Source organism: Urocitellus parryii, chromosome 4 (assembly GCF_045843805.1).
Source record: "Urocitellus parryii isolate mUroPar1 chromosome 4, mUroPar1.hap1, whole genome shotgun sequence".
NCBI lineage: Eukaryota > Metazoa > Chordata > Mammalia > Rodentia > Sciuridae > Urocitellus > Urocitellus parryii.
In genome coordinates, this window is record NC_135534.1 from 23553332 (window position 1) to 23575896 (window position 22565).

Below are 22565 nucleotides of genomic sequence, written 5' to 3' on the forward strand. Positions count from 1 at the left end.
GGTGTCTGCACACAGCAGGGAGCTCGGAGTGCCCCTGCTTGTGAGCCTCAGTGTCCACAGACACACCCGCCAGGGATGCCATTCCCTGGGTCCGTGCTCAGCTCCTCAGCCTGGTGTCTACTGCCCCCTGCAGGAAACGAAGAGCAATGGGCAGGGTTGCATCCGACCCCTGATCAGGTCCAGGAGGCCCACTGGCCTGGCTGCATGGAAGCCCCTCTCTGTGGCACCATCCTCCCCTCTTGGACAGAGCTCGGTGGAGAAGCCCCAGGCTCCCATCGGTCATTTTTATGAAGTTGGTCTGTGCTAAGGGTCCGTCTGGGCCTTAATTTCAAAAGGATTTGAGCCTGTGATGGATCATGTTACGATGTCTGGGATAATGAACATTATTTCTGTGTGTGTCTGTGACAGTGTTTCTGGAGGAGATTAGCATTGGAACAGGTGAACTGAGCCAGTGGGTGGCTTTCCGGACGTGGGCACAGAGCCTCCAGCCTCTGGAGGGCCCACACAGGACAGAAAGCAGGGACAGGTGGGATCCCCTCTACCTCTCTCTGGGAGCACTGGTTTACCATCCTCACTGCTCCTGTGTTCTGACCCAGGCTGAAATCTACACCTAGATTCCCCGGCTCAGAGGCTTCCAAACTCACCACCAGTTTTCTGGGTCTCCAGCTTGCAGACAGCAGATCATGGGACTTCTAAATCTCCATAATTACATGAGCCAATTTCTTATAATAAATTATATCTATATAGGTTTTTAGGTGTGTTTGTGTGCACGAGTCCCACTGTTTCTCTGGAGAACCCCGACTAATTCCAGGCCCATTTTCAAATAATAAAAGAGACACTCCCCAAAGGAGCTAGACATTTTCAGGGAAGTCAGGCTTTCTGTGATAGGTGTCTGCAGAGATTTGGGGGTTGGAGGGCTGTGACGCTGGAGCAGGTGAACTTTAGACAAATGAGGAGACTGCTCTTAAGCGAGATCATCCCAACACCTTCTATTTCTGTCTTCGCGGTGGATCTCGTTCATGTCTGTCAGGAGCAGTGCTTCCCACGAAGGTCCACGCCCCCACAGGGGAGGGTTCCAGATGCCAGGAGAAAGGTCACATGTCGAGGAGACCAGGCCTCTCCAGACTTCCAGATGCCATGACATACGGAACACGAACGGGAATCTCGCACCTGCACTCCAGCTTGTCCCAAAGCAGGGCGCAATATCTCAAAAACACAGAGCTAACTCAGAATATCAGGAAAGAGAGATTTCCAGGGACCAGCAGTGGGGTGGGAACTGGAGCTGCGTGGTCACAGGGTCTCAGAACACCTTCAGGCCTGAGGGGCTGTGATCTTGGGCCCCATGTAGGGACGGGAATTAGGCTTCATAGATGGGTGGGAACTGGACCTGGGCTGAATGTGAGGATCCAGGGGTAAGACAGACCAGGGAACCTCGGTCCACCAGGTAAATACGGCACCTGGCGACTCCTGCCAGTGGAAAGGCACAGACCTAATCCCACTCTCCACCCAGTGTGGAAATGTCAAGTGGAGATGCTAACGTGAGAACACGGTCCATCTCGTAGGGAATTCAGCAGAGACCATGTCAAAAACTGCCCCCTGGGAAGGTGTTCCCAACCTCTCGTAACTTGTGGAATTATTTTAGGCATTAACTCGTGCTAAATAAGGACAAAAATCTATATGAAGTCCTGTGCCACTCATTCACTTATCTATTTAGTCCTTCAACAGATTCTTAAAACCTTTTTATTGGTGCGTTAGAATTATGCACAATAGTGGGATCCGCTGTGGTATAGTCCCAAGTGCCCACAGCATCCCGTGGTCAATATCACGCCTCACGTTCTGACCTTAACCTCCTTTTCCCTCTCCCCATTCCCTTTCTCCACTGATCTCTCTTCTGTTTTCATGAGATCCCTTTATCTTTCTTTTTTCCCTCCCTACATTCTGCACATAAGAGAAAACATTCAACCCTTGACTTTCTGAGTCTGGCTGATCTTGCTTAGCTTGATGTTCTCCAGTTGCATCTATTTTCCTGAAAATGACCCATTTCCTTCTTCTTTTTTTTTTTCTGGCCAAGTAAAGCTCCATTGTGTACATACACCATATTCTCTTTATCTATTCATCTGTGGACAGACACCTAGGCTGGTTCCATAATTTGGCCATTGTGAATTGTGCTGCTATAAATGTGGGGGTGCGTGTATCACTGTGGTACGCTGACTTTAAGTCTTCTGCATAAATACTAAAGAGTGGTACAGCTGGGTCATAAGGTGGTTCCATTCCTCATCTTTCCTTCAACAGATTTTTCTGTACAACTACTGTATTCCAGGGCCCAGAGATACATTGAGATACAAAACAGATGCAAATGTTGCATTCTTTGATCTTGGGGATTGTTATGGATTAGATGGGGTGTCCCCTAAAAGCTCACATGTGAAACAACGCAAGAAGATTTGGAGGAAATGATTGGATTATAGCTTCTCCCTAATCAGTTGATTGATCCCTGCTGGGATTAACTGGGTGGTGACTGGAGGCAGGTGGTGTGTGGCTAGGGGAGCTGGTTCGTTGGGGGCTTGGCTGTGGGCTATATATTTGTATCTGGCCAGTGGTGTCTCTGCTCTGCTGCTCTCTGATGGTCATGTGAGCTGCTTTTCCACCCTGATGCCCTGCCCTCATCTGGAGCCCCGAGGAATGGAGCCAGCCTTCGATGGACTAAGACCTCTGAAACCGTGAGTCCTGAAATAAACTTTTCTTCCCTAAATTTTTTTTGTCGGATCTCTTAGTCACAGCAGCGAAAAAGCTGATAAAAACAAGAATGGTAGACAATAAAGGAACAAATAGGGTCGACCCGGGACCAATGAGCACCAAGAAGAGAAGAAAGGAAGGAAAGGGGGTCAGGAAATGGCGGAGGAGGATGTCCCAATTCAGAAGATCCAGATCCACAGCTGACTGTGGTGCAGCGCACCTGCGGTCCCAGCCACTCGGGAGGCTGAAGGAGGAGGATCGCTTGAGCCCATAAATTTGAGAACAGTCTGTGCCACACAGCGAGACCATGTCTCTAAATAAATAAATAAATGATGAAATAAAATATCGAGATCCCGGAGGTTTTACAGAGAAAGAGAGTGGTGAGAAGGGGCGGGGAGCGGCTGCTCAGGGGAACAGTATCTCAGGCAGAGGGAACAGGCAGGTGCCCTGGGCAGGAGCCTGGTTTTCAGTTTTGAAACACAGCAGGGGGCTGATGTGGTCCAATGTCAATAAGCCATGGGGAGGGTCATGGGAGTCCAGCCAGAGAGGAGAGCCAGGTTGAGAAGGGTTTTCAAAATTTTACTTTTTAGGGTTTTCTACATTATTTTAAGTCACTAGATTTAAATAGAGGGATCACAGGATCTGACTTGCATTTTAACAGGAGTCTAGGAGGCAGGTGGAGTGTGGCTATTTTTGACCTAATTGGGTGGAGGGAGTTGCTATTAACTTCTCAGATGAGAAGACCAGAGTTAGATAAGCATTTGGGGGTAAGATAAAGAATCCAGCCTTGAACAGACCGTCTGAAAACATGGAGTAGACTGTTGAATAAATAAGCTCAGAATTAATAGAGGACATGTATGCTGGTCATGGAAATCTGGAGGTGACATAGATTGAACCCACGTGACTGGATGAGATCACTAAGGACAGGAGAGAATGCAGAGAAGAGTAGTCATCCAAAGACTAAGAACTGGTGGCATCATAATGTTATATGACAAACCAGTCCACACCTCCTCCAGCAAAGTGGAATTCAGTCTGAAGAACATGAAAGAATGGATCAATTTGAAAAGTAAATCTGCTGACAATGTCTCCATGCTTAAAAGGAAGACTAGGATCCCTAAAACCAGGAGAGATTATGAAACAATGAGGTGGATAAACAGAGAACTCGGTAAAAATCCTACTCGTGGAAAAAGGTGACTAATGAAATAAAAACCTCGTGGATGATCTGGAGCAGGACTCGCAGGTGAAGCGTGTGCATGAACTGGAAGACAGGATGGAAGAAATCAGCAAGTCTCCCCAGGTGTTTCTATTAAGAGATCTTTTGGAGCAAACACCACTTTCTAGGCTAGGGATCACTGTCCCAAGCAGTCAAGTTTTTAACTCGGGGAACAAAACTAACTCTCTCTCTCTCTCTCTCTCTCTCTCTCTCTCTCTCTCTCTCTCTCTCTCTCTCTCTCTCTCTCTCTTTCTCTTTTTGGTACCAAGGATTGATTGAACCCAGCAGCACTCAACCACTGAGCCACAACCCAACCTGTTTTTCTTTTTTAAACAAATTTTTTATTATAAGACAAAGTCTTGCTAAGTTGTCAGGCCTTGCTAAATTGTTGAGGATGACTTTGAACTTGCATTCCTTCTGCCTCAGCCTCCCAAACCACCGGGATTGAAGGCATGCAACACCGTGCCTGGCTGGAAGGAAACACTCAACAGAAGGAAAAGGGAAATTATTTCTAGAACTAGGTAAAGGTTTAGTGGCAGGATGAAGGCCGGGGTTACAAGAAGAGCTAACATCTCTTGGCAGCTCAGCGTATGCCTGTCCCTATTCAAAGCACTTTACACGGGTCAGAAGCAGTGGGGCCTTAGAGGTGGGGCTGGAGGTCAGGGGTGAAAATAGCTTCTTTAAGTACCTGCTGGCATTGTCCTGATTTAGACTTCCTTCTCCTTAGTTTTTCTTTTCTTCTTTTTCCCCTCCTCTCTTCCTCCTCCTCCTCCTCTTCACTTTATTATCATCATTATTATTTTGCAGTGCCCGGATGGAACCCGGGACTTCACACATGGTAGGCAACCACTCTACCCCTGAGCCACACCCTCTGCCCTTCCCTCTCCTTTCCATTCCTTGTCCCAGTCTCTTCTCCCTGAGGTCACTATACCTTCTCCAGGGTATTTTTGGAAGCTGTTCACCATTGATTCCCTAGTTTAGTAGCTATCTCTTTTTTTAAATCAAGCCACTGTTTTGAGCCAGGCTGATAACGTTGTAAGAGCAGGGGGTGGAGACATTGATTGGCCATGGAGCAAAGCGTCTGATTGGAGACGAGATGCAGAATCAGCTCGATTCGGCACAGCATGAGGAGGGTCGGAGGGGTTATCACACCTACCGTAGGAGCCTGGCATCCTGTGGCCCCAGGGTCTCGGAAAACAAGTAGAATTAATAACACGGGGGCTGATGGAGAGGAGCTGGCAGGATCACCAGCACAGAGACGTGGAAGTTTGATGCACGTGTGAAAACTGACTTGTAGCTAAAAGTGCGAGCCAAGGAGGGGCTCTGGTACCACTCGGGACACAGTCTGAACTCCTTAGCTGCCTTTCATGATCTGGCTGCCGCCTCATCTCTCACCACCCACTTCCCTATTTCCTATTCTCCCACCAGATTGAATGACCTGCAGTAGCCATCGCAGTGCCTGGCTCATCCTGGGCATTCAACACGTTTTTGGTGAGTGACTAAAGGGATGGCAGAGGAGAAGCAAGGTGAGGCAGGCTGGGGCTGAGCCATCGAGGTATGGAGGACCAGGGTGGTGCATCTACCGGGCATTCAGTTAGTGGTCCTTACAATATTCAGGTTTTTGCTGGAATGGGATTTACATCCTCCCCTCTAGTTCTCTCAGTCTTGTCTCTTCAACTAGATCATGACTCTTGGAGGGCAGACTCTGTCCGACGTCTCATCTGGTGTTGGACATCAGTAAGTGCTAAGCTAAATCTGTTTGTAGGAAGACCTGGGATTGCCCATTTTCATCTTCACAGGATGGGGATATGGGGGGATGTGATCTAGGGATGCCTGTCCCACCAACCACAAACGTTGAGTTTAGAAGTGAGTCTCCTCGGCTGCTGACTTGGCTGCTGCTTCAGTGGAAGGCAGCTGGTGCAGATGTCAGGGTGGTGTCACTGGAGACCAGGACAGGGGAGGATCCCCTCAAACTAGCTGCACCAGAGTGATTTCATCATCTCCCCAGCCAGTGGTGCAAGTCTTTGGCCAGTGAAGGGTTGAATGGGCCCTGAGAGGTTCCTGAGCACCTGGGCACTTTCCTCTAGTAGCCAGACTTGAGGCACGGAGCCTGAGGCAGAGGGTGGACCTGCCCCCCCACCAAGTTCCATTGCAGAGATGCAAGCTATTTTCCTTTCTGAGATTGGCGTCCTAAAAAACTGTGATCTGTGGGCGGAAGTCCATTACAATGTCAGTGGCAGGAAGCAGAGGGACCGTGAATCACATTGCTTGTCCAGTCACACTGTATTAAACCAGCATTTACTGTTTCTTCGATCTGCATTTAGTGCCACGAGACAGACATGTGACACATGGACACATGTGAGAGAGACAATCCACGCACCTGAGAGCAAAGAGGGGACAGTGAAGGGGGAAGCACTAAGCTGGGGGTGGTGACTCATGCTTAGAGTCCCAGCTACTCAGGAGATTGGAGTGGGAGGGTCCCTTGAGCCTAGAAGTTCAAGGCCACTCAGACAACATGGCAAGACCCCATCTTAAAGAGAGCAGAAGCACTTACAGAAGTAACTCACGCTTAGAAGCAGCACCGTGGAGCAGAGAAGAGCTCTCATTTGGTGGTGGGCAGATCTGAGCCTGGTTAGGGTCTGAAGTCCACTGCAGAGTAACTGTGACCTCTGAGCCTTGGTTTTCCCATCTTTAAAATAGAGGTGATGTCAGCTCCCTATTTTGTAGCTCTGAGGACTAAATGAGGTAATGGATAAATGACAGGGTGGCAGGGGCACTGGCTTGAGCATTATATAGATGGTCTGGGCTCAGACCTCCACTCCATGGTTTCCCCGTGGCCATGGGCAGGCTAAGATCAGCACGAGAGCAGGACCTCACTGTTGGGTTGACGTGAGACTTAAATGAGCTTCGTCTCATGTAAGCACTTAAGAGTAATCCCGGGACACAGTAAGAACTCCATGAATCTTCCATGTTGAAGTCTGCAGAGTCTCTGGCCTGGCTTAGTAAACAGAAGGTGTTATAATGATCAGAAAGGTGATCAGTGTTTGCTAGAGTTGTCAGGAAAAGCTCCGGACAAAGAGGCCCAGAGAGGGTAGAAATCAGAGAGGACTAGGAAGCCACATTTGCTGGGGTTTAGACAAAGCACTAGCTTTGGAAATCAGGACAGTGAGCTGGCCTGACCACATGATGTGCTGAGAGGGGTTGGAAGCCTGGAATTCTTTCAAGAACCCAGTTTCTTACGACACGGTGCCATTGACAATAGCCACCTCCTTCCTGGTCTTACGGGGAGCTGCTTCATATTTTTTATTATTTATTTTACAATTCTCCCAGGGATTCCTAGTGAAGAATAGTGGTCCTCATATTCTCAGATTATTTTCTTTCAATGAGAAATTCAGCTCAGAGCCCAGTGACTCACTCAAAATCTTGTGGCTTGTAAAAGGCAGGATCAAGTTTGGAACCTGGGTTTGTTGAGCCCATTCTGGGATTCTCTGAAGAGGGAAGAGCCCCACCACAAAGGCGATGCCATGAGGTGGCTCCTATCATGTGGCTAAAGCTCTGGAGAGTCTGCTCTGGAAGCTTCCAGAAGGGACACCGATGGCTGTTCCTCATGGTGGAAAGCTGGACTCCACCTTCTACTCCCAGCAGGTTGGGACCAGCATCTTTAGTCTGGAGCAGGTCAGATCTTTGACCTAGTTAGTGGATAAGCCCAGAGTTCTGGATCAGCAGCCACAGGGCAGGGGAGCTGGGAGGCAGGGATGGAAGACCTGTCTGGCCTGTTGGTGCCTGTCCCTACTCTGCCACATCACTGGGCTTTCATGTCACTGGCTGCGAAGGACAGCTTCCCACCATGCTGGATTGGAAGCAGCACCTGAAACGAGGCAGGGGACAATGTGGGAATAATTCCATCATTTCATAGACAAGCCAAGCTCTTTCCCCTTCCTTTCAGATACACAGACTCACACTCGTCCCCACGCCATACTCCTGTAAAACCCACTTGAAGTTGCCGCCATTCGGTGCCAGCTGATGGTTCTCATTTTCCAAAGCTCCTCAGCAGGAAAAAAGCTGCTGACTTATTGACACAGGAGAGATGAAAACCCATGTGCACACAAAAACCTACATGTGAATGCTCATTGCCGCTTTATTAATAATTTCCCAAAGCTGGAAACATTCTGGCATCCTCCAGCATGTGAGTAAATGATGGAATACTACCCGGCAATAAAAAGTAATGAGCTACCAATTCCCACTGCAGGGCGAGTCCCCAGTGCTTAAGGTTAGTGCACGAAGCTAGACTCCAAAGGACATGGAAAAGGAGCAACCGGGGGACAGAGAGCAGACCAGTGGCTGCCACCAGTTAAGGGTCAGAGAGTTTTGATTAGAGGGGTAGCAGAGGGTCTTCTTGGGGTGGTGGCTGCCTGACGCTGCCCGTCAAGGTTTATAGACCAGAGTACATTTCATTATATGCAAATTAAATAACAAAAGACAAGAAGCAACTGTTGAGGGTTTTGGGAAAAAAACTAAACCCACTGGTGAGATGGAGGAGGGAACTATATTTCGATATGTTAATTGATGAGGATCCTCCTAGTGAGCCAAGGATGTTACTGTTTATTCAGTAACAAGAGCTCACTGTTCTCAAAGTCTTATATGATAAGACTGTTCAGCTGCATGCAAGACAGAGGTCACAGGTGTGCCTGACTGCTCAGCGGCTTCCGACAAATCACAGCCTGTGTCACAACCAGACACTCCCTGCTCAGTGAGCCAGTGTCTGAGGTGAGCTGCTGACACTCTGGGGTCTTCAGAAGACTCTTCAGGGGAATCCTGCCCAAAGGGAATCTCCACTACATGCTGGCACGACTGTCTCAGGGCTCTCCAAGAAGTCCCTGGGGTGAACTTGGGACCAGTGCTCAGCGAGGGGGCCGGACTCTGGCAAGGTCAGTTGTACACCCACTTCGCTCACCCACTGACTGCGGACTGTGGCTGGTTGAGTGTTTCAAGCTAATCAGGTTATCCACCAGAGAGCTGGTGGCGTGAAAGAAAGATCAGTCATCCTAGGACCTGGGGAGCTCAGAGGCAAGGTACCGGCAGGCTCCACAGCGTCCACATGAGCCTGGTTCTAAAGAAGAATCACATTACAGGTCTATTTTGCTCATAAACAACTTTTATTTTTGTTCTCAATATGTGCCCTTGAAGATTCCAAACTGTTGGAGTTTCCGATTCTCCTGGGACCAAAGCCAAAGGCATTGTGTGGAGACACTGGCCCTGGATCCTGCTCTCTCCCGAGGAGCTCATGGGAGGCCTAGTGGAGAGGGAGCGCCAGGTGCACCTTGTTCCAAGATGGGTAACACAGTGAACAAAGAATTAGTAAAACATAGACTCAGTCTGTAGAGGGCTTCAAATATACATATTCTATATATATAAACCTGTTATATAGGATTTCAACGTATTGGTTTCCTTGCGATTTGTAATTAAAGTACAAATGATAAAGATGTTGCACACTGCGGATTCCCCCTCCTCAGCCCCCCTCCCTCCCCAACATAAATAACATTACAAAGGTCGGGTGATCCTAAGAGTTTCGGTTGTTGTAAATATTTTGTCTTAAAAATCGTTTCCCCTTCCTCCCCTGCAAACTACCTCTGAGAGTTTGTAACCTAGCAGCAATGGAATGGACAAGACTGGGGACTGCAGGGTGGTGGAGGGAGCGCGGGACATTGCTTCTCACTGGCTGGCACCAGCTGGGCTTGCGTCTCCACTGACAACCGAGGCTACGACAGGAAGCAGAGGATGTGCAGTGTGGTTTGGCTCCTCCAGAGGAGGCTGGCTGGGCCTCTCAGGAAAGCCCTACAGGCCTCGCGGTTTTGGAGACAGCGCGTAGCTCCAGAAATGTCTTGGCTCAGTATTTACACGATATCGTTAAGCTGTGTTTTCTTCCTAAGAAATTTGTGTTTCTGAAGATGCCTCTTCCGAGGGTGGCTGGGGGAAAGAACTGAAAACCAAAACCAAACCAATTCCCACATACGTGAAAGTCCTGCTTTAAGTCTTACTCAGTAATTTGCACACACATCATTAAAAGTAGATACCGACAGTGATTGGGTTCTTTTCTGACTCTTTTTCTGAGAGCATGAGTGAAGGGAGGAGAGAAGGAGCGTGCTAGGGAGAACGGCGGCCCTTTTTCAGCATTAAGTGACACTGAATGGTCTGGATCCGGTTCTTGGCTGGGACAAACTCGGGCTGCAGCTTCAGCGTCGACTCATACCACACCAGTGCTTTCTCAAACTCTTCCTGTGGGGGAAAGGGACAAATGTGAGGGGAATGGCAGCCCTAGACCAACAGGCTCAGGAAGCATCTCCACATTAGTGACAATTCTAAAGTACTGCTCAGTGATCTACAGCTCAGCAGAGAGCACAGACCAGGAAGGAGGGAGTAGCTGGATCTCAATGTGCAGCATCACAAAGCTGAGCTGAGCCAGAGAAGCCCAGGGAAAGGTGTCAGTCACCCCCCCACAAAGGCTGGAGCCCACCAGGGGAACAATTCAGGCAGCAGCAAGAACTAGTGTCACTGAGTACCCGAAACGTGCCGGGCACTGGGCTGGGTGCTTTATGAAACCCTCGCATTTAATCCTCACAGAAACCTCTCCACACATGCCCAGCTAATGCTCATTACACCTCCGCCTGGGTTTTCTAGGGAGCTGCAAAGATGGAAGTCAAGTCAGGTGTCTCGATTAGACTTGTAAAGACTTTATTTTCCCTAACATTTACAAATTTGAACGGGATTTGGAAATGATCACTGCCATATTGAAGGCATTAAATCTTTTACTTAGGTTAACACTCTCAAAGAAAAGCCCAACCCAATTGGTTAAGTGGCTCTTTCTAACCCAACAGACAGAATTCTTCATTCATAGTAGCAAATTTCACATTTACTGGTGACAGAAATAGATTCTTCAATTTCAAGAAGCAGAGAGGGAAATCTGCACATCCAGCGATCCCAACCTGGCCAAATTGTACTTCCTGCCTCTGAAGTCAGGGCGACACATAAAGCTTATAGCTCAGGGCTGCTCATTCTATTAACTGTTATGGAGAGGATCCTGGGAATAGCCCCATGTGTGACACCATGCTTTAGATGAAAGTGGATGGCATGACTCTTGTGTTAAATTTGGTTATGACAGCTTTTGGGGACCCTTGGGGTTTTAAGTTCCCAAACTGTCCTTGACTCTGACCATAATGAGGGAATATGGCGTTGCCATTTTCTCTGTAAATGGTGTCTGTCACACTAGTGGAATTTCATCCTTCATTAAATATTTGATGAGTACCTACTATGTGCCAAACACTGTGAAGTGCTGGGAACAGGGGGAGGAAGAGTTTTGTCTCTAAAGAGCTCACAGTCTAGAGGGAGAGATGGACACCTAAACAAAAATTATAACACAAGGGAAAAATATGGCAAGAGAGGTGTGTGTGGGCATCCTGAGTGCAGTGACAGGGACCTACCCCCTCCTGGAAGCAAGAGGGCTCAAGGGTGTGCCTATGTGGAGTGTTAGGTGAGGTTTCTGGAAAATTGTAGGTAAATCTGATTCTACTATTCATGGTGAGAAACTTCAGAGCAGTAAATACTTAGATGAATCTATGTACTACTAAAAAAAAAAAAAAACAAAAAAAAAACAAACAAACCAAGCAAAACACCCCAAATTCTCTAACCTCTTATTTGTAAAATTTATCCTCGAAGGAGCTGGTGGTTTTAGATGTTAAACTTAGAGGAAACCGAAGGACAATGACACATTCAAAGAAGCTTTAAAATCAAAGATGTGCCCCTGCACCGCAGCACAGTGGTCTGCGCAGCCCACACCCGTCTTACCATTGCCACATAGACGTTGCCAAGTGTGAAATGGTTCACAGCAAAGTGTGGTGCGATCTCTACTGCCATGGTGGCCACTATGACGGCATCGTTCCAGAGCTTGGCGTTGTGCAAGATGTTGGCCAGGCTAATCAGGGGCACATCCTGGGAGCAGGGAGGGGAGTGGAGAGAGGGGTTATTGAGCTTCCATAGAGGTGCACCTGGTGGGTGGTAGAACAAGGGTACACTCCAGTGCTGGTGTGCCATTGGCTCCTGCTCTGTGATAGGAGAGCAAGCCAGGAAGAGACTGCACCAAAGCTTAGATCAATTATATCTTTCATTGACAAAGTCTTGCCTCCAAAACCAACGTGTCAGTTGAAGTAGACAATCTGCTGTGTGATGGAGTTGTTATTCTTATGCAACCCTTGTCCGGGGGCAGACTGGTAATAAAAAGTGCACAGACACACACTTTGAGTTCAAGCTGTAATAGAGCCCAAGCATTTTGGGCAGGGACCACAAGCTTCAGCCCACAGGCCAAATTCAGCCTGCTGCTTGCTTCTGTGAAGTTTTTACTGCAGTGGTCTTTCCCATTCCTTTATGAATTTCTGGGTTGTCTTCATACTACCACAGCAGAATCAACTAGCTGCAACCGAGGCAACTAGTGGAGCATACATGTTTCCTTCTGGCTCTTTACAGAAAGTTTGCTGATCCCGATGCAGACTTGGCCCTTCCCCGCTGCCTAAGGCACAGGCCAGAATGATGGACTGAACAAGCAGCAACATCGTCATCATCCTAACTTTTTCCCCTTTTAAGTGTGTTACCTGAGCTGTTGGCTGTACCACAGAGGGCCAGGTTCCACAGGAGACACAGAGAATCAGAAAACAAGAACCACTCTGTGTCCTACTGGACATCTACAGAGTGCATATCCTCAGATGAGGTCCTAGAAGTTCAATAACTTGCCTAAGGCCACAAAACCAGTAACAAGCAGAGCTGATTAGACAGCAATGCCCCACCATGAAGCCTGTGCCCCTTCCGGCATCCCAAATGCTGCCTGTACAAACAAGGAAGACAGGAGCCATGTCTTTTGGATGAGAACTGGAGTAATGCAGGACTCAGCACACACGGATACAGATGTGCTGCAAAAATACTGCATATTTTCAGCCATTAAAATGTTAATACCTTTTGGAGAAGACTGATGTTACAGGGTTAGCTGGCAGGTGTGGGGGAGTGTGCTAAACAGGAAGTTAAGGGCTGAGGGTGTAGATCAGTGGAAGAACACTTGCCTAGCACGTGCAAGGCCCTGGATTTGATTCCTAGCACCACACAATAAAAGGGGATAGTCAGTCATGGAATGGAAACTGACCAATGTATGTACAGGAATGGGAATTTGCTTCTGTCCAATGCCTAGAAGCGAACTCAAAAGAGCTTAAGAGGCCTCCAACTCTCCGAGGATAAGATAAACCCAGAGAGACTTCCAGGGTGGCAGCCTACTTAGGCCAATGTATTTGCTGCACAATGGGTCGGCCCCAGTGCAGTTGAAAAGGTACTGAGTAATGTAATATCTCACAGTGATACTCAAGACCTTCTCTCAAGTTCCAACTTGCTGAGGCAGGGGCACGCTAGTGGGGACCGTTCACAGGCTTGTTACAGGCCAGGCTACGGGGTCTCCCGCCCTATCCCACCTGTGTCCTGTGTCCTGACTGGGCGAGCAGGAGGAAGGCTGGTTCAGAATAAACCATAGGGCCACAGACAGGACCACAGGATGGAGGGTCCTGCCGCTGAGTCCCACTCACCTTCATTTGGTGAGGAGCGTAGTGGAGGGCCTGGCGTAGGCAGTCAATGGCCTTCTTTCCTTGGCCTTTCACTCTCCAGTAGAGGGCTGCCATGCTGGAAAGGACCCAGGATGTCTGATTCTACAAAGAAAGGACAGCTAAGATGGCGCCTCTCCAGCAACATACTATTATCAGGATAAGGAACAGGAACATGAGTTGCCACCATTCACCTGAGTACTCAGTAAGTGCCCACACCGTGCTAGGCACTTAGGTTTGTCCTGGTGTGAATCCCTGGAGCAGTCCTAAGAGCCCCTACTACCGTTACACAGCCTTTCTATGAAGGAGAAAACTGATTTAGAAGCAAAGTATCTTGCTCAGGGCCTCGTACAGCAGATTAGCAGAACCATATTTCATGTTCTAGTTTACTTAAATGTAACCTTGTGGACTGGTAGCTCATGTGTTTCAAAAGCCAGGTTATAAACACTTATTTTTTTTGAGATTATGTGAATGGAAGTATTTTTCTGATTTCTTTTCAGCAGACTTGTTGTTGGTATATAGGAAAGGTATTGATTTTTGTATGTTGAATTTGTAACCTGTTATTTTTGCCAAATTTCTTTATTAGCTCTAGCAGTCTTTGGTGGAGATCTTTTCCCCTTAGTATGGGAAGCTTCCTCATTCTTTGTTAATTGCTGTATAGTATTTCCTTGTGAGAATATACTGTTGTTTATTTATTTGAATCCTTTTAAGGATTATTCCACTTTTTCTCAGTTTTTCACTATTACAGCAATGCTGCATAAGTAACCTTGCATAGGCAGAATCTTACATTTGTGCACTTGAAGGATACGTTTCCAGATGTGGACGTGCCATGTCAAGAATACATACTTTTCACTTTGATAGATGTCTGCCCTCCACAGGATTGGAGCAGTTTAATTGGAATGTCCCCATTTCTTATAGACTGATCTTATAAACCTTGGACCTTTGTCACTAGAATAGGTGAAAAAATGTGATTTAAATCTGTATTTTCCTACTTAGGAGTACAAGTGACCATCTTTTTGTATTTCTTCTCTGTGAATTATCTGTACTTATATTTTGCTAATTTTTCTTAGGCCTTTATTATGTATATTGGAAAAAGCACTTTATATATTAAGGAGATCACACCATTCCCTATGATAGGATTTGCATGATACAGATTTCGATTTCTATAGAGTTCAGTTTATTAAGTTACCTCTGGTGACTTGTGGATTTTCAGCTGTAATTGGAAGGCCCTCTTCACTTCAAGGTTTTCAAGAAATTTTATCATGTATTTTCCCCCCAGAACTTGTATAATTTCATTTTTCACATTTAATTCTTTGATCCATTTGAAATTTAACTTAGTGTAGTGCAAAAGATAGATCTCCAACTTAATACATATTCCAGATGACTACTAAGTTCTCCCAATAGTTAATGCACCTCTTCCTTTAATGAGATGCTCTCTTTACCTATGCAAAATCTCAGCACTTAATTTAAGTCTGGATTTAGGTCTAAACTGGGATTTTTCTATCTATTTCACCTATCGGTGGGTTCTGATACTACAGAAGAGGCATCAGAAAACACCCTGATTCCTATCTTCTTTCTGATTTCTGGTAATTTTATAACTCTACATTGTCAGGGCATATAGTATTTATATTATGATCTGTTACCGTATGCCCCACTTCTGTTTTAGTACTGGTGCTACAGTTAAATGTATTCAATGATCAGTGACATTACTTTTGTGTGGTTTCCCCAATCATTTCCTGGTTAGCTGAAGTTCATCTTCTAGTAGTTTCCTCAAGAAGAGTCCATGGAAACAATATTCTTGGAGATAACTGTTAGGGGCTGAAATGTGTTACCCCAAGATTCATATTTTAAAATCTCAATCATCAGAACCTTAGAATATAACTACAGTTGAAGGTCTTTAGTGAGATTAAGTTGAAATGAGGCTATTAGGGCAGGGCCTAATCCAATATGACTGGATTTATAAGAGATGCACCAGGTTCCTGTGTGACAAGCCAGATAATATGTGGAGAGGCAGACGGAGGTGGGGTGGGGTGGGGTGAGGAGGGGGTGGGGCCATATGTGAGCCCTGCAGAGGCCTCAGTGGAAACCAAGCTTGTCAACACCTTGATCTTGGACTCACAGCCTCTGGACATGAGAAAACAAATTTGTTGTTTAAGCCACCCACTCTATGCTATTCTGATATGGTTGTCCCAGTGAACTAATACACTCATTTATGTTCAAAACTTTCTGTCTGCAGTCTTGGTAGTATGGCTATTTTAACACTAAAACAGAGTTTGGGTATAAAACCATAGCACACTCCTTCCTCAGTTTGTTGGTATTTTTTTTTCCCCCCACTGGCTCATAGTGTAGAAGACATTACAGAGAAATCTGAAGCTAACCTCCTCCTTCTTAGTGACCTGAACCTTTTGACTGGATTCCCAAAATAATTTTATTTTTTAAAAAATGCAATTATCTTTCTTTAATGCCAGTATCTGACATACAAAAAATATTTATATAAGTATATAGAGCTATAATTGTGTAACATGTATAAGTATGTAATTACATAAACATAATTATACAAGTATACCTCATTACATGAAACATATTTTTATGCTTTATGACATCAAATAATGAATACCCCAGAATCACCCTACTGAAGAATGAACTTGCATTTATGTGTATTTTTATGCTCCCAGAGGCACACACTATTCTAAATCTTGTCTTTTGTCAGTATGATGGTGCATGCCTATGATCCCAGTGATTTGGGAGGCTGAGGCAGGAGGATTGCTAAGTTCATGGCCAGCCTGGGCAACTTAATGATACCTTTGGCAATTTAAGTGAAACCTTTCTCAAAATAAAAAATAAAAAGGACTGGGAATGTGGTTCAGTGCCTCTAGGTCCCATCTCCAGTAACAACAACAGACATGAAAGTTGTCTTTATTATTCTATTGCTTCTTTTAAACACAGTTCTATCACTCACACACGTATATTTGCTTCAACAAAATTACTTAGTTTGCCTCTTCTTGAGCTTTCTAAAGATGGTGTGCTGTATGCTGTCTTCTGGGGCTTGGGGTGGTTGTTACTCATCACTATATTTCTAAGACTCATCCATGCTGTTCTTTGTAGTTTTAGTTCATTTATTGCTGCACAAATAAATGTCCACTAAGTGAATTTACTACAATGCATTTCTCTATTTTCTGCAGATGGAGGTTTGAGTCGTTTCTTGTTGCAAATAAATGTGCAGTTTCTCTAGTTTACCGCAGATACTTAAAAGAATCGCTGGGAGACAGGATACGCAAATGTTTAAAAAAACAAAAAACAAGAAAATGACAAATTGCTTCCCAGAGGTGGTGTGCTAATTTATAATCCCACCTGCACTGTTTAAAAGTGCCTCTTGAAAAGGAGAACAATGGAGAAGAGGAAGGGGATGGGGAGTGGAGGGATGGGAAAGAGCAGGAACAGGGGAATGAAACCGACCAAACTGTCATGTGCCTGTATGAATACACCACAATGAATTCCACTGTAATGTATAACTATAATGGCCTGATTTTAAAGAATTTTAAAAGTTCAATTTTAAAAATGAAAACAAAGTATTAAAAAAAGTGCCTCGGGATCCATATATTCTTTCCAACTTTTGGTATTATTAGTGGGAGTAAAATGGCATCTAACCATCTTATTGTGTATCTCCTAATTCTTAGTGAGATTGGGTATTTATTGATTCCTATGTTTATTTGTTTGTATGTTTATTTGTTTGTATGTATTTCTTTTCGTTTTCGTGGAGTGGGGATGGAACCCATGGCCTTGCTAGGCAAGCGCTCCACCACTGCGCTACATCTCCAGTCTCAATACATTTTCTGTTTTATTATTTATCCTTCTCATCAATTTATATGTTCTATATAAATTTATATGTTCTTTGTGTAGGTGAAGCACTTCTAATTTTCTTACATTAAACCTTAATGTAATTCAATTCAGTGTTTCCCATTATAATTGTCTCTATGTCTACTTTAAGAAACCTTTCTTTATTCCACGCTGAAAACATAATTTCCCAAGTTTTAGTCTAACTTCTAGTTTTGATTTTGTAATTTGGTCATTAACACACATGGAACTGAATATTTCTATAAAATGTAAGGACTGAAAGTGATTAAGCAATTGCCAGTTCTTTTCAAGAGTATCATGTCAATTCCTCACTCCTCACCCTTCCACATAAGTTCAAATTTTGATTATAATAGCATTGACTCTGTAAACCAAATTGACAAGTTTATGGAGTTGTCTCCCTATCCATGAACATTATATATCTGTGTTCATGTCTTTTAAAATGCCTTTCAAAAAATTTTATCACTTTCTGCACATAAATCTTGCTAATTTTGGAACAATGTAAATACATTTAAAATTATCTTAATATTTTTATTGCTATATAAAAATACGACATTTTAATTTGTTGACTGTAAGCAGCCACTTTGATAAAAATATTATTCCTAAAAATCTGTAGATTCCTTTGGGTTTACTATGCAGATAATGACATCCTCTATGAATTAACATTTTTCTCTTCCTAACCCTTATGCCATTAGTTTCTTTTTCTTACTTTAGTTGCTATGACTTTCATTATAAACCTGAAAAGAAGTGTTGGTGGTATGCATTCTTTCTCTGATTTAAAAATGATTTTTATTATTTTTTCCCATTAGGAATCATCTTGAAGTTTTGTTCATTCTTTTAATAAGATCAAGGAAGTTACTGTTTACTCTGCATTAGTTTTATGCCATGAATGGATGAATTTTCTCAAAAGCAATCTACTGAACTGCTTTCATAATTTTTCTCCTTCAATTTGGTGAATAAAATACTAGATTTCCTAAAGGTAGACTGTTTTCAGTATTTCTTAGATAAGCTTAATTTGGTCAAGGTGAATCTTTTTCTTTTTTTTTTTTAAGAAATATGTTGCTAAATTCAATCTTTTAATATTTTACTTATGATTTTGAAATATTCATCAATGAGATAAATTCTTTAATTTAAAAATTCTATATAATATATAGATGTAAATACACATGATTTTCATTTTCAGAGTGTGGTTTTATTTTCAAGGTTATCTTTGTTTCAAGGAAGTAATGGGGGAAGTTGTTTCTTTTTCTATTGTTTGGAAATCCCTTTAGATTGAAAGAAAGTGGTTTCCAAAAGTTTGGTGGAGTTCACATGTACAATCAATAGATGTCATTTGTGTGTATGTGAAAAATTAAAATTTCCCCCTCTATCTGTCCTTCCTCCCTTTGCCAGTAAAAAAAAAAAAAATTAGTAACCTACCATGATATTTTTTCTACTTTGGGTTTTTCCCTTCTTTATAAATATTCTGGAGTTTATTCCTACAAGTTTACAAAGGAGTCCTTTTTGGGGGACAGTTGTAGAAGCCTCCATTATATAGGCATTCCACAGGGAACTTTTTATCCAGTCAGTCCCCTACTGCTAGATACTGGGGTTGCTTCTAGTCTGCTACAACAAGCCAGGCTACAATAAACAGTCTCATTCATGGGCACTTTGCTTTATTTATTGCCAATGTATTTTTAGAAAATAATACATTTCCTTAAAAAAGGGCTGAAAGGGTAAGTTAGTGAATAATTATGCAAGATATAGTTAATTTGCTCTCTATAGAGATCATTCCATTTTGAATTTCCACCAGCAATGTGCGACAGCACCTGTTTCCTGGTAGCATCACCAGAAGTATCTTACCAAACTGGATTTTTGCAAATGCAATTAATGAGAAATATCTCTGTGTAGTTTTGATTTGATTTTAACCCCCTAACTTTTAGAAACAGAAGTATAGATCACTGCCTTAAACCCTCTCTTCCCTTTTTTCCTTTTTAAACTAATAAATCCACTTAGGCTATAAACTCCCCTCAAGCATTGCTTTAGCTGCACCAAGTTTTGATATGCTATGCTTTTACAATTCATTTAAAAATATTTTCTAATATCATCTTTTTTTTCCTTGACCTGCAGTTTATTTAAAGGTGTGCTGCTTAATGTTACCAAAATAACTGGGATTTTATTTTATATCTCTCCTTTTAGCTTAATTCTAATATGGACAGAAAACATGTTTTAAATGATTTAATGTTTTAAATGAGGCTTAATTTATAATTCAGCTTATGAAAACTATAGTAAAATGAGCATTTTTTAAAAATGTGCATTTTTAAAAACGAGTTGTTTGTCACCTTTGAAAGCAAGATTATGTAAATACTGGTTAGGTCATTTATTAGTAAGATGTTTCCTATGTGTACTGATTTTTTTTTGTTTTATTTCCATCAGTTTTTTAGTGATATGTTAAGTCTTTTATGACTGTGGGTTTCTTTATCTCTTCTTTTGAATCTGTCAATATTTAATGCTTGTTTTATATAATTTGGAAGAATGCTCTCAGTTTCATACAGATTTGCAATTTTCTATACTCCTGGTGGACTGATTTCTTTATCACTTGAAAACATTTACATTTATTGGTAGAAATGTTTCCTTAAATTCCACATTGTTTGATCTGATATGACTATATCAGCTTTCTTAGGTGTCTGCATGCTATATCTTTTGTTGTTGTTGTTGTTATTTCATTCTAATCATTTAACCTTAAGTTAACATGGTACTTTTGGGCTGTGGCTGTAGCTCAGTGGTAGTGCTTGCCTAGCATGTGTGAGGTACTGGGTTTTTGATTCTTAGCACCACATAAAATACATAAAGATCTACCAACAACTAAAAATAATATTAAAAAAGATGTTACTTTTAAAAAAGCACATAACTGGGTTCAATTTTTAAAGTCAGTCTGACAATATTAGTACTCTAATTGCAGTATTTCATCCTTCTGTATTTATTGTGATTATTGACATACTGAGTTTGTCATTTTACTATTTGCCTTCTGTTTAACCACCTGTTTTATACATTTTATCCTTTTTGGCATAACCTAATTTTTTTATTATTTCATTTTCCTGAATCATAATTCTTTTATTGTTCTTAGTGATTAATCTAAAAATTATAACATGCATCTTCAATTCATTCAGAATTAAAATGTATTATTACTTTATATTACTTTCCTGATAATACTAAAATCTAACACTTTATCCATGAAAACTCATTAGAAAGTGATCTCATGTTAACTTCTGAGCTGTTTCCCAGGAAACTGAAATCTCATGGAAGTAGAACTTCACCTGTGTCACCAGGCAGCACTGAAACTACAAGTAGGTGGGAGAAGTGTGAATTAACTGGTAGGAAGCAACAGTTTCAGGCTTTCCCAAGTGTGACACTTCCTGTTCTGATGGAACCCCTGGATTCTAGGCCTATGAAACGCCAAGCCCAGTGCTCCCATACTCAGCCTGCCCTGGAGTTGTCACATGGGGGAAGGGGCAGAGAGAGCTCCCAGGGACTGCTGCCACCTAGCTGCAGGACTCTGGGGACACATGTTTTTGCCCCCAGTGAAGGCAAGGCCATGAGAAGCCTATTGAGTAGTTTGAGAAGGAACGACCTATCTAGCCAGTTCCAAAACCACTGGGCGTGGGCACTACAGAGAGTTGGCAGCAGACTTTCATATCCTTCTAAATGCCTAAGGCACCATGACATAAAAGGCATGGATGGAGAGATGGGACTGAAGCCTCACTGGGGGCCCACTTTCCCAGAATTTGGTGGTAAAAGCCACTGTGTGGCAGGGGATAAAACGTCCTCTTGTGGGAAGAGATAAAAGCTGGATACAAACTTATGCCAAAAAAAAAAAAAAAAAAAAAAAAAAAAAAGCCCACTGCTCTCCATTGTCCATGAAATCAATCTAACCAGAAACCCAGCTGCAACAGTGAGGCTGCCTAGAAGGAATGACACTGCCTTGGGGCAGCTGGTGCATCTGGGCCAAACTCTGCAGGGACTCCCATGTTTGTGCCTGGGTCTGTGACTGGATGAAGAAGGTGGAGCTGCGATTGGCTCCGATCAAACTGGACTGGCTACTCATCCAGTCAGCATCTAGTAGCATCTATGAGCCAGCACCCAGGGAGGTGGGGGACCAAAGTGGAAGAATGACTGTGCATCTGCTCACAAGGTCAACCAGAACTATGTGGCAGCCTGGCAAACAAACTGACCACAGTGGCAGTTTGGTGAAGAACTGGGGCCACTGCAGGAAGAGACCTTTGCAGAATCTTCTGAGCACTGTGTGTGGACAGCAACAAGGGATGAGACTTAAGGTTCTGATAATGTGTGTAGACTTAAGTCTAAAATAGATCTGACTAATGCCATCTGCGGACTGTGAAAATTATGGCAATGCAAACTCAAAAACTCCCTAAGGAGATAATTATTGATGAACATCTGAATAAATAATACAGAATAACGACTACTGCAAAAGTCGAAGCCAAGACAATGCAGAGATCCTTGCTATTTTGTGGACGGCAAACAGGAAAGTAGCACTTGTGTTGTTCTTGCCATTTCCTAAGGCAGGGGTTTCAAAGCATGGTCCTCAGACGGGCAGCATCATCCAGTATCACCTGGGAACTTTTCAGAAATGTAAATCCTGATCTTGACCCTAGACCTACTGAATATGGAAGTGGGATCTTACGGGCCCAACAATCACTTTTAATAAGATTGTGATTTTCACACATCCTAAAGTCTGAGTACTGTATTTAAGTTATTAACAGGGCCATAGAGGTTACTCGGTAAGTCTACAATGGAAACCAATGTTGGATTTAACTTTCTAGCTCTACTCCCCTGAAAACCTGCAAAGGGAGAATGTGAGCGATTATAAGCAACTTAGCTTATGATAAAGATGACCCTGGTTGGTGAGCTCTATCTAGACAGCACAACTGTAAATACACTTCAGATACCTGGTGGAAAGCCACAGCTTTGTGCTTCCAAGTGTTATGGTTCTTGTAGACAGCCATGCCTGGGAAATGATTTTCATATGCATCTTCTGACAACCTAAGCCATGGCAGCACAATAAATCATTTAATTTGTTGCTCTGTATATGAGCAGCCATTTGACAGGAAAGGGAGACAGGCAACTAATGGCCCCTGGCC

At 43.6% G+C, this 22565-nt stretch overlaps 1 protein-coding gene across 2 annotated transcripts in view; it reads right to left on the reverse strand.

The window, feature by feature from the left end:
- Positions 1-9081: 9081 nt before the first annotated feature.
- Positions 9082-22565, reverse strand: part of Ttc17 (tetratricopeptide repeat domain 17) — a 106257-nt gene continuing 92773 nt past the window's right edge. For both annotated transcript variants that reach the window (XM_077798131.1, XM_077798130.1), the window contains 3 exons: positions 13561-13680; positions 11789-11932; positions 9082-10222 (listed from right to left, as the gene is read on the reverse strand). In XM_077798131.1, the coding sequence (XP_077654257.1) occupies positions 10091-10222; positions 11789-11932; positions 13561-13680 (396 nt within the window). In that variant the 3' untranslated portion in view covers positions 9082-10090. The remainder of the gene's footprint in view (positions 10223-11788; positions 11933-13560; positions 13681-22565) is intronic.